An 11845-nucleotide genomic window follows, 5' to 3' on the forward strand; every position below is an offset into this window, starting at 1 on the left:
AGGTAGTTCTATTTTCAGTTTTTTGAGGAACCACCATACTTTCTTCCATAATAGTTGTACTACTTTACATTCCCACCAACAGTGAATGAGGGTTTCTTTTTCTCCACAGCCTCTCCAACATTTGCTATTACCTGCCTTGTTAATAATAGCTAATCTAACAGGTGTGAGGTGATATCTCATTGCAGTTTTTATTTGCATTTCTCTAATAACTAATGAAGATGAGCATCTTTTCATATATCTGTTAGCTTTTGTATTTCTTCCTGGGAGAAGTGTCTGTGCATGTCCTCTTCCCATTTTCTTATTGGATAGTTTGTTTATTGTTGAGTTTTATGAGTTCTTTGTATATTTTGGATATTAGGCCCTTATCTGAGCTATTGTTTGAAAATATTATCACCCATTTTGTTGGCTGTCTGTTTTGTGGTCAGTTTCTCTTGATGTGCCAAAACTTCTTAGTCTGATGTAGTACCATTCATTTATCTTTGCCTTCTCTTCTCTTGCCTTTGGAGTCAAATTCATAAAGTGCTTTTTATAACCAAGGTCCATGAGTTTTGTTTTAGGTCTTATATATAGGTCTTTGATCAATTTGAATTAATTTTAGTACAAGGGGACAAAGTGTAGTCAAGTTTTATTCTTTTGCATGTGGCTTTCCAGTTTTATCAGCACCATTTGTTGAAGAGACTTTCTTTATTCCATTGTGTGTTTTTGGCCCCTTTATCAAAAATTATTTGACCATATATATGTGGTTTATTTCTGGGCTTTCTATTCTGTTCCATTGGTCTGAGTGTCTATTTTTCTGCCAATATCGTGCAGTTTTTATTGTTGTGGCTCTATAATATAATTTGAAGTCAGGTATTTTAATGCCCCCAGCTTCCTTCTTTTTCCTTAGGATTGCTTTGGCTATTCAGGGTTTTTTAGAGTTCCATATAAAATCTGATGATTTTTTGTTCCTTTTTTTAAAAAAAAATGCCATTGGAATTTTGATGGGAATTGCATTGAGTTTGTATATTGCTTTGGTAATATGGTCATTTTGATTATATTTATTCTTCCTATTCAAGAACAAGGAATATTTTTTCATTTCATTGTATCTTTTTTTTTATTTTCATTAACAATGCTTTGTAGTTTTCATTATATAGGTCCTTTACATTCTTTGTTATGTTTATTCCTAGGTATTTTATTTTTTTTGTTGCAATCGTGAAGGAGATTATATTTTTGAGTTTGTTCTCAAATGTTTCATTGTTGGAATATAGAAAGGCTATGGACTTTTGTATGTTAATTTTGTATCCTACGAGCTTACTCTATTGACTTATTTTTTCTAGCAGTCTTTTGTAGATTCTAGTAGTCTTTTTGTAGGTTTTTGATGTATACTATACTATATATTGTATAGGATTATGTCATCTGCAAAAAGTGTACCTTTACTTCAATCTTTTCCGATATGGATACTTTTTATTTCTTTATCTTGTCTGATTGCTCTGGCTAGAACCTCTAGCCCCACACTAAATAAGAGTGGAGAGAGTGGACAACCTTGTCTTGTTTCTGATTTAAGGGGGCAAGCCTTCAGTTTTGTGCCATTTAATATGATGTTAGCTGATGGTTTATCATATATGGCCTTTATCATGTTGAGATATTTTCCTTCTATACCCATTTTGTTGAGAGTCTTAAACATAAAATTGTTGTATTTTATCAAATGCCTTTTCTGCATCTATTGATAAGATCATGTGGCTTTTGTTCTTTGTTTTGTTGATATGGTGTATTATGTTAACTGTTTTACATGTGATGAACCATCTTTGAGATTCTGGGATGAATCCCACTTGATCATGATGTATTATTTTTTAATATGTTGTTGTATTCGATTTGCTAGTAATTTGTTTAATATTTCAGCATCTGTATTTATTAGGGATATTGGTCTGTGGTTTTTTTGTTTGTTTGTTTGTTTGTTTTTTTCTTTGTGCTGTCCTTGCCCGGTTTCGGTAAGAGGGTTATGTTGGCCTCCTAAAATGTGTTTGGAAGTATTGCTGCTTCTTCAATTTTTTGGAAGACTTTCAGTAGAATAAGAACCAAGTCTTCTTTGAATGTTTGATAGAATTAACTAGTATAACTGTCTAGGCCTGGACAGTAAACTTCTGGGGAGGTTTTTAATAGTTTTTTCTATTTCTTTCCTACTAATTGGTCTGTTTGGCTTTCTGCTTTTTCTTGACTAAGTCTAGGAAGGTTGTATTGTTCTAGGAATTTATCCATTTCTTCTTGATTGCTGAATTTAGTGGGATAAAGTTTTTCATAGTATTCTACAATAATTTTTGTATATCTATGATATCCATGGTGATTTCTCCTCTTTCATTTTGGATTTTGTTTATATGAGTCCTTTCTCTTTTTTCCTTGGTAAGTCTTGCCAAGGGTTTGTCAATTTTGTTGATCTTTTCAAAGAACCAGCCCCTTGTTCTATGAATTTTTTCTATAGTTTTTCTGTTCTCTGTTTCTTTTATTTCTGCTCTGATTTTTATTATCTCCTTTCTTCAACTGGTTTTGGATTGTGTTTGTTCTTCTTTTTCCAGTTCCTTAAGGTGTGAAGTTAAGTGGTTCACTTGGGCTCTCTCTTGTTTGTTCATAAAGGCCTGAAGTGATATGAACTTCCCTCATATCACTGCTTTTGCTGCATCCCATAGATTCTGATATGTCATATTGTCATTTTCATTTTTCTGTATATATCTTTTGATCTCTGCACTTATTTCTTCTTTGACCCATTCATTTTTTAAAAGTATGTTGTTTAGTTTCCACATTTTTGTGGGGTATTTTTCCTCTTTTTTTTTTGTAGTTGAATTCTAGTTTCAAGGCTTTATGATCAGAAAATATGCTGGGTACAATTTCGCTTTTTCTGAATTTGCTGATGTTATTTTTGTGGCCCAACATATGGTCAATTCTTGAGAATGATCCATGTACACTGGAGAAAAAATGTATACTCTGTCACTTTGGGATGAAATGTCCTGTAGATGTCTATCATATCCAGGAGCTCTAGTATTTTGTTTAAGGCCAATATATCTTTATTGATTCTCTGTTTGGATGACCGAGCTAGAGCTGTCAGCGGTGTATTGAGGTCTCCAAGTATGATTGTATTTTTGTCAGTTTTTGTTTTAAGGTCAATAAGTAGCTGTCTTATATATTTTGGTGCTCCTTTGTTTTGGTGCATATATATTAAGAATTGTTATGTCTTCTTGGTTCAGTGTCTGCTTAATCATTATGAAATGACCATTTTTGTCTCTGAGTACTTTTGTTGTCCTTTAGTCAGCATTATCAGATATGAGTATTGCTACGTCTGCTTTTTTTTTTGGATGTTATTTGCTTGGAGTATTGTTTTCCCGCCTTTCACTTTGAATTTGTTTTTATCCTTGTTGCTTAGATGTGTTCCTTGAAGGCAACATACAGTTGGATTTTCTTTTTAAATCCATTCTGCTCCTCTGTGTCTTTTTATTGGTGAGTTCAATCCATTTACATTTAGTGTAATTATTTATACTTGTGGGTTCCCTATTGCCATTTTATACATTGCTTTCTGTCAGTTTTGTGTCTTGTTTGATTCTTCTCTTTTGTTTTTCTACCCTTTGTTTTTGTTTGGTTGTATTCCATACTTCTTTCCTCTGTTGCTATCTGTTTTAAATCATGTGCTTCTGTGGTGGTTTTTTCAAGTGTGGTTAACATTAAGTAACGATAAGGGTTTCTACCCTGTTCATTGTAATGCACTATCTTGTGAGTACTTCTGTACTCCATCGCCCTTTGCTACTATTAATTTTTGTCCTCTCCCGCCTGACCTGTGGTGGCGCTGTGGATAGAGCATTGACCTGGAAATGATGAGGTCGCTGGTTCGAAACCCTGGGCTTGCCTTGTCGAGGCACATATGGGAGTTGATGCTTCCAGCTCCTCCCCCCTTCTCTCTCTCTCTCTCTCTCTCTCTGTCTCTCCCTCTCCTCTCTAAAAATGAATAAATAAATAAAATTTAAAAAAAAATTTTTGTCCTCTCCCTCCTTTTTTTTGTTTTTGTTGTCACAGTTTAAATTTGGTTTTACTGTTTTCTTGGTGGAGCTTTTACTTGTGGTTTTGTTTTCTTTTGTTCTTTGTATCTGGTTGGAAAATCCCCTTTAGTACTTACTGGAGTGGAGGCTTTTGATGATAAATTCCCTCATCTTTTCTGTATCTGTGAATGTTTTTATTTCTCCTTCATATTTGAAGGATAGTTTTGATGGGTATAGTATTCGTGGCTGAAAGTTCCTCTCTTTTAGGACTTTAAATATTGGGGTCCACTCTCTTCTAGCTTGTAGATTTTCTGTTGAGAAATCTGATGATAATCTAATGGGCCTTCCTTTATATGTTGTATTCTTCTTTTCCCTGGCTGCCTTGAGAATTTTTTCTTTGTTGTTGGTTTGTGCCAATTTCATTATGATGTGCCTTGGAGTAGGTTTTTTTGGGTTAAGAAAACTCAGAGTTTTGTTTGCTTCTTGAATTTGAGGCTTTAGTTCTTTCCACAGGCTTGGGAAGTCCTCATCTATTATTTGTTTGAATATGTTCTCCATTCCATTCTCTCTCTCTTCTCCCTCTGATATACCTATTATTCTTATGTTATTCTTTTTGATGGAGTCAGAAAATTCCTGTAGGGCTTTCTCATTTTTTAAAATTTTTGAATCTCTTTCTTCTCTCTTGTGCCTCAAGTTGCTTGTCTTCTATTTCACTAATCCTACCTTCTATCTGGCCTGTTCTATTAGCTAAGCTTGTTACCTCATTTTTCAGCTCATGAATTGAGTTTTTCATCTCTGTTTGATTTGTTTTTATAGTTTCAATTTCCTTGGACATATATTCTTTGTGTTCGTTGAGTTGTTTCTGAGCTCCCTAAATTGCCTTTCTGTGTTTTCTTGTATATCTTGGAGGATTTTTAGGATTTCTATTTTAAATTCTGTGTCATTTAACTCCAAGGTTTCCAATATATTAAATACTTTTTCTTAGATTTTTCCTCATCTCTCTGTGCTACCTCCTGTCTTTTGTATCCATAGTATTCAATTTCCTTTTCTTTAATGGCATCTGAGGGTGGTTTTGTTGCTAGTACTAATGAGAATTAATAAAGAATAAAAAATTAAAAAAATAAAAATAATTATTTCACCCTTTTTTTCACTCCTCTCCTCTCCCGTCCTTATTCAGAAAATCTTGTGGTAAATTGTGAATTATATTGTTTTAAATAGAACAAAAACTACCTGTAATGGAGTTCCTGCATTGGGGAGAATAGATAAAGGGGCAAAAAAGGGGGTATGGACCCACTAAATGCAAAAAAGAAAAAAATTTGGGTCAAGAATAAAATGATTTTTTTTTTAGGTGATGGTTAACTAAGACATATAATGAGAGCAATGAGAGGGAAACAGGAAAAATGAAAAAAAAATTAAAATTACTATTGTATTTAGTGGAGCAATAACTAGATGAAATGGAGAGCCAGGGTTGGGAGCACTGCTAGTGAGTCAAAAAAGTGAAGTAAAAAACCCCCAATGCACCGGCCCTGGCCAGTTGGCTCAGTGGTAGAGCATCGGCCTAGCGTGCAGAGGACCTGGGTTCGATTCCTGGCCAGGGCACACAGGAGAAGGGCCCATTTGCTTCTCTACCCCTCTGCCGCGCTTTCCTCTCTGTCTCTCTCATCCCCTCCCGCAGCCAAGGCTCCATTGGAGCAAATATGGCCTGTGCGCTGGGGATGGCTCCTTGGCCTCTACCCCAGGCACTAGAGTGGCTCTGGTCGCGACATGGCTACGCCCAGGATGGGCAGAGCATCGCCCCCTGGTGGGCAGAGCTTCGCCCCTGGTGGGCGTGCCGGGTGGATCCCGGTCGGGCACATGCGGGAGTCTGTCTGACTGTCTCTCCTTGTTTCCAGCTTCAGAAAAATGAAAAAAACAACAACAACAACAAAAAAAAAACCCAATGCACCACAAAGGAAAATTTGTGTCCCAAATAAAATAATTTGTTCATGATTGAGGATTGAATGAGAAGAAAAATAAAGGAAAAAAGAAGAAACTAATATAGAGGGAGAAAAAAAGAAAGAGGAAAACACAAAAAGAAGAAAAAAGAAAATAGAATAGGAGAGAGAGAGAGAGTTAAGGGTTTTGGAGTGGAACGCTCATAGAGAGAAAGGAAGAGGAAAGGAAAGGAAAGATAATGAGAGATGTAACACTTATGGGTAGCATAGTTCAAGGAGAGGAGAGAGTAAGACCGGCAGAGAATTAAACAACCAAATTGGAAAAGGAAGAAAATATTCAAGACAAGAAGATAAGAGAAACAAACGAATAAATATAATAAAATGAGATAGGTTATAAAGTCTGTGGATTATTCTTGATTTTGAGAAGTTATCTTCTTGCTCTTTCTTTTCTCTCCCTCTTCCTGGTCGGTGACTCTGTACCCCGGATTCTGCCCCTGTGTCACATTTAGGTAGAGGTTTGCAGTTGATAAGTCTCTGGTGATGTCATATATTGGGCTTCAGTTTCGTTGGCTGTTGAGGCTCATTAGCATTTGCAGGCTCTGACAATGAGAGAGTTTGTTTTCCTGAAGCCTCTCTCCTAGTCTTTCCTTTCTGAATTAGCAGCCCTATGATCCAGCTATGGGGTTGCTGCTGCCTCTGCCTGGAGAGTAAGAGGCTCAAAGAGCTGGCAAATCCCCACTCTATTCCCACTCAGTGCAGGGCTCTGGGTAAGGCACAATCAGTCAGAACTGCTAGCATAATCAGGTGGGGCTGGGAGCCATTTGTTTTCAAGGTTCCTTTCTATGTGCCTCTAGGCATGTCCCAAATGCCTCAGCACTCTGTGGGACCCCTTTCCCTAGGCTTTTGGCACTTTGTAACCTGTTTTGGCTGGGTAGAAGATGCCCTAGTCACTTTTTGCAGAGCAAGAGGACGTACAAGCTGCCAAATACCTCTTTTTAACATATAGCCCTGAGTATGCAAGCTCTTCCAATCATAGGTTGCCCCCATCCCTATGTGCATAGCATAACAAGAGGTACTAAAAAATATCTCCCCTCTTGTCTTAGATCACTGACCTGAGAGAGATCTTGTCAGTTAGGGTTGCATAGGTCAGTTGGGAAGTGAGCAGACTTTGGGTTAAGCTAATCCTTCACGGGTCTGTTAGCTTGTCTAACTGGGTAAGGCACCCAATCTGACTGGAGAAGTTCAAGCATAAGGAATCTTGCTTTTGCGCACCGTTCTTCAGGGTGCAGGGTCAGTAACACTGAGATTCTGGTCACAGCTCACGCAAAGGCCTCTGCCCCTCTCTCCGGGAACACAGGCGCCAATTCCCGGGGGAATCTCGTGCCCACTATCCGCGCTCGCTGACCAGGATACCAGGCCGGCTGCCTCTCTCCCTGGGTGATGTGCCCTGCCTGCCGGGAGAAGTTCCAGCATTGGGAATTTTGCTCCCGCTCACTCTCCATCTGCCACTTTTTCAGGGTGCAGGGGAAACCCCGAGACTCTGGATTCGGCCCACACAAAGGCCTCTGACTCTGCTCCTTTGTTCGGTAACACAGACGCCCACTCCTGGGACTCTAGGAGAAATCTTTCACACACTATCTGTGCATGCCGACCAGGAGATTGGGGTGGATGGCTGCCCCACTTGTTTTTCTTTGTCTGGATTTGGTACGAGTGTTAGCTTGTGTTGACTGGGTTGCCACAAGCACAGTTTTTCCTTGGCTTGGATGTCTGTGCCACAGCCTGGTTTGGACGTTTGTGCCGCAACCTGGTACTATTCACACCCTATGCCTGCCTCAGTTCCTATACTCTCAGTTCCCAGTGAAAGCAGCCCTTATTTAGATTAGTAAAGAAGGTGGAGTGTTTCTTCCTCCATCTTATTTCCTTCAGGGTTGATTATATATTTAGTCAATTTTTCACTCGATTATACCTTTGTGTTTAGTGTGGAACTGCTGGAGGCTCCAAGGATAGATTTCTCTGTCTCTGGTTGAAGATCTTGTTGAATTTTGGGGGAGATTTATTGGTATTGCTCCTTACAGTGCCATTTCTCTGATGTCACTCAGGATATAAAATTAATACCCAGAAATCAGAGGCATTTTTATACACCAACAATGATCTGTCTGAAAGTGAAATTATCCCTTTCACTATTGCAACAAAAAAATAAAGTAACTAGGAGTATATTTAATGAAGGAGGTTAAAGAGTTGTACTCGAAAAATTATAAAACATTGATAAAATAAATGAAGGAAGATACAAACAAGTAGAAGCATATATTGTGTTCATGGCTAGGAAGAATAAACATCATTAAAATGTCCATATTACACAAAGCAATTAGTAAATTCAATGAAATTCCTATTAAAACACCAAGGACATAGTTCAAAGATATAGAACAAATATTCCAAAAATTTATATAGAACCAAAAAAGAACAAGGAATAGCCTCAGCCATCTTGAAAAAGAAGAATAAAGTGGGTTGTATCACATTTCCAGACATAAAGTTATATTACAAGGCCATTGTACTCAAAACAGCTTGGTACTGGCATAAGTACAGGCACATAGAGCAATGTGACAGAACAGAGAACCCAGAAATAAACCAGCACCTTTATGAATAATTGATATTTGACAAGGGTGGTGATAGCATACAATGAAGTAAAGATAGTCTCTTTAACAAATGGTGTTGGGAAAATTGGTCAGCTACCTACAAAAAAATGAAACTAGACCACCGACTCACACCATTCACAAAAATAAACTCAAAATGGATTAAAGACTTAAATGTAAGTCATGAAACCATATGCATCCCAGAGGAAAACATAGGGAATAAGCTCTCCGACATATCTTGCAGCAATATATTTGCTGATTTATCTCCACGGGCAAGTGAAATAAAAGACAGGATAAACAAATGAGAGTATGTCAAACTAAAAAGCTTTTGCATAGCTAAAGACAATATGAACAAAATAAAAAGAAAAACCACACAATGAAAGAACATATTTGACAATATGTCTGATAAGAGTTTAATAACCAAAATTTATAAAGAACTTTTAAAATTCAACACCAGGTAAATAAACAGTTCAATCAAAAAAAGGGCAAAAGAGATGAATAGACACTTTTCCAAAGAGGACATACAGATGGCCAATAAGCATATGAAAAAAATGCTCAACATCACTAATTATTAGAGAAATGCAAATTAAAACCACAATGAGATATTACCTCACACCAGTCAGAATGGCGCTCATCAACAAAACAACACAGAATAAGTGCAGGTGAGCATGTGGAGAAAAGGGAACCTTCCTGCACTGCTGGTGGGATGCACACTGGTGCAGCCACTATGAAAAACAGTATAGAGATTCCTCAAAAAAGTAAAAATTAAACTGCCTTTTGACCCAGCCATTCCATATTTAGGAATATACTCCAAGAATACCATAGCACAGTTTGAAAGGAGAAATGCACCCCCATGTTTATGGCAGCATAGATAGCCAAGATCTGGAAAGAGCCCAAGTGTCTGTCAGTGGATGGTTAGATTAAAAAGCGGTGGTACATATACACAATAGAATACTATGGGGCCTTGAAAAAGAAGGAAATATTACCTTTTGTGACAACATGGATAGACCTGGATACACTAATGTTAAGTGAAATAAGCCAGGCAGAGAAAGAAAAACATCATATGACCTCACTCATATGACGAATCTGACGAACAATATAAACTGAGGAGCAGAACAGAAAGAGAGGCGGGATCAAAGGATCCAGAAGGAAAGCAGACAGAGGGAAAGGGGATGATTGGGTGATAGGATGGGAAGAGAGCAGAAAAGCAAATCCCGAAGGGAAGGGGGGAGGGTGTTACGGGGAGGGAGAGGGGGAATGTCCTGGGGAACATGGGTAACATTAGAATCTATGTAAACACAACAAATTAATAAAAAAAAATAAAATAAAGTATTTTTAAATTTTTCTAAAAAAACAAACTAACAAACACAACACAACACAACAAAAAGCCTTCTCTTGAGCTTGCTTCCCTTGTGGCTGCTCTGGTTTCCCTTGACCTCCCTTGCGGTTCTGTCTCAGGGTCTCCCTATTTTGCAGGTTTCTCCTCTTCAGCTTGACCTCTAAACTTGACCTCTTAACTTCAGAGTGACCTAAAGCTCAATCATAGACTTTTTCTCTTTTCTATGTACACCACATTCTTGTGATTTCATCTAGTCCCACACTTTAAACACCATATAAATAGAGACTCTCCAAAATCATTTCCAGCCCAGACCTGGGTCCTGGACCAAGTGTTTTAGATCCCTTTACTCAGCTCCACCTGGATGTCTAATAAACATCTCAACTTATCTCCCATACTGGTGTCTGCAGGGCTTCCCCTTGACACACATGCCAGACACGCTCATGTTAATGTTAAGTCACTGACTGTTCTTTGCTTTTCTGCTTTTCTACTTCATCCTCACACATAGTAGCCAGAGCCAAATTCCTTACACAACCCTGAAGAGTCAACAGGGTGCTCCCTCCCTACAACTTTGCCTCCATGTCCTACTGGTTCTCCTCCCTGGCTCTCCAGCACAGCTCCCCTGGCCCTTTGGCTGCTTTCCACATATACCTGGCCTGTCTCAGGCCCTTTTCACTGGCTGTTCTGTTAGAATGCTCCTCCTCCAGGTAGGTAGCTAGATGTTCACTCCTCCACTTCCTTGTGTCTTAACTCAGATGTCACCTCTGTAAAACCTTCTCGTTTACTTTATCTGACAATGCGCCCCTACCCAGCATTTCCTTTCCCTCTACCCTGACTTCTCTCCTGGTAACTATCCTTAATTCATAAACCATATAGTTCACTAACTGACTTGGTTATTTTTTGTTGACCACAGACTGTTAGATTTCCAGGATAGGATTTTGTACAAAGCTACTCTTTCCCTGATCAATCTATAAATATTGGTTGAATGAACAATATAAGGAAATGACAAAAAGGATAAGAGGAAGGGAACGTAGAGGAGCATATTGTAGTCCTTCACAATATTGATAAGTTTATTCAACACTTATTCAGTGATTTAGTATTTTCCATCTCAAAATAATCATGTATATAAAGTGAGTTCACTTCCCTTGCTAAATTGGAATTTCTCTGTTGAAGTGACTTAGTTTATAATCATTGTATCCACTTATAAGTCTAATATATAATTTTTAACCCAGTAAAATCATAGATAAATGATTTCTGAGTGCTGGGAAGAAATTGCTCAACAATGATATTTTTATCACCTTCCTCATCATTGCCTTGTAATATTTGTTAACTTTATGTAAGAATCCCGATGGGCATTAAAAAGGGATGGCAGAATTCATTTCTGCCCTTTGGGATTTTAAAGCTGCAATACCAATTGTTTTATATCCTTAAGTTGTAGAGTAACATAACCGCAAAAATAGAATATATTTGTTATTTTTTGTGTAGGTGCTCAAGTGAAAGTTAAGTATATATTTTTTTCAATGTGTTTATTACAGTGTAATGCAATAGCACATGGTTATTATAAAACTAGTTGCATTTGTCCATCTCCAAAAAAGATTAATTTATACTTAAGCCAGTTAAAACAAACAAACAAGCAATCCTCTGTTTACCCAGCCCTGAAACAGTTGACTTAAGCTCTTCTTTTATCTTACAGTTATGCTGGATACCCAGATGATCCATTTTCTGATGACTATTAAAATTGGTGGCTGCTCAAGTGTTTTTTTCTTTGTTTTTCTTTTTTTTGTTTCGGTTGATAATTAGCGAACATGTCAAGGATGAGAGAGTTTCTAGTCATTCCATGCCCCTTTGCTTAATCAGTCACAATATGACTAGAATGCCTGGATCAGGAAATAAAATTTTCTAAGCCTAGTCTTTCCCCCCAAATAAATAATGATACAGTTTAAACAA

The 11845-nt window shown here is 37.6% G+C and overlaps 1 protein-coding gene across 4 annotated transcripts in view; it reads left to right on the forward strand.

The window, feature by feature from the left end:
* LOC136306954 (aldo-keto reductase family 1 member C3-like) overlaps positions 1-11845 on the forward strand; it is a 45152-nt gene extending 33307 nt beyond the window's left edge. For 3 of the 4 annotated variants that reach the window (XM_066233899.1, XM_066233898.1, XM_066233900.1), the window contains one exon: positions 5891-6971. In XM_066233899.1, coding sequence (XP_066089996.1) covers positions 5891-5987 — 97 coding nt within the window. In that variant the 3' untranslated portion in view covers positions 5988-6971. Of the gene's footprint in view, positions 1-5890; positions 6972-11591 lie in introns of those variants that run through there. The other variant, XM_066233901.1, reaches the window with a different exon arrangement.

Source organism: Saccopteryx bilineata, chromosome 5 (assembly GCF_036850765.1).
Source record: "Saccopteryx bilineata isolate mSacBil1 chromosome 5, mSacBil1_pri_phased_curated, whole genome shotgun sequence".
Taxonomy (NCBI): domain Eukaryota; kingdom Metazoa; phylum Chordata; class Mammalia; order Chiroptera; family Emballonuridae; genus Saccopteryx; species Saccopteryx bilineata.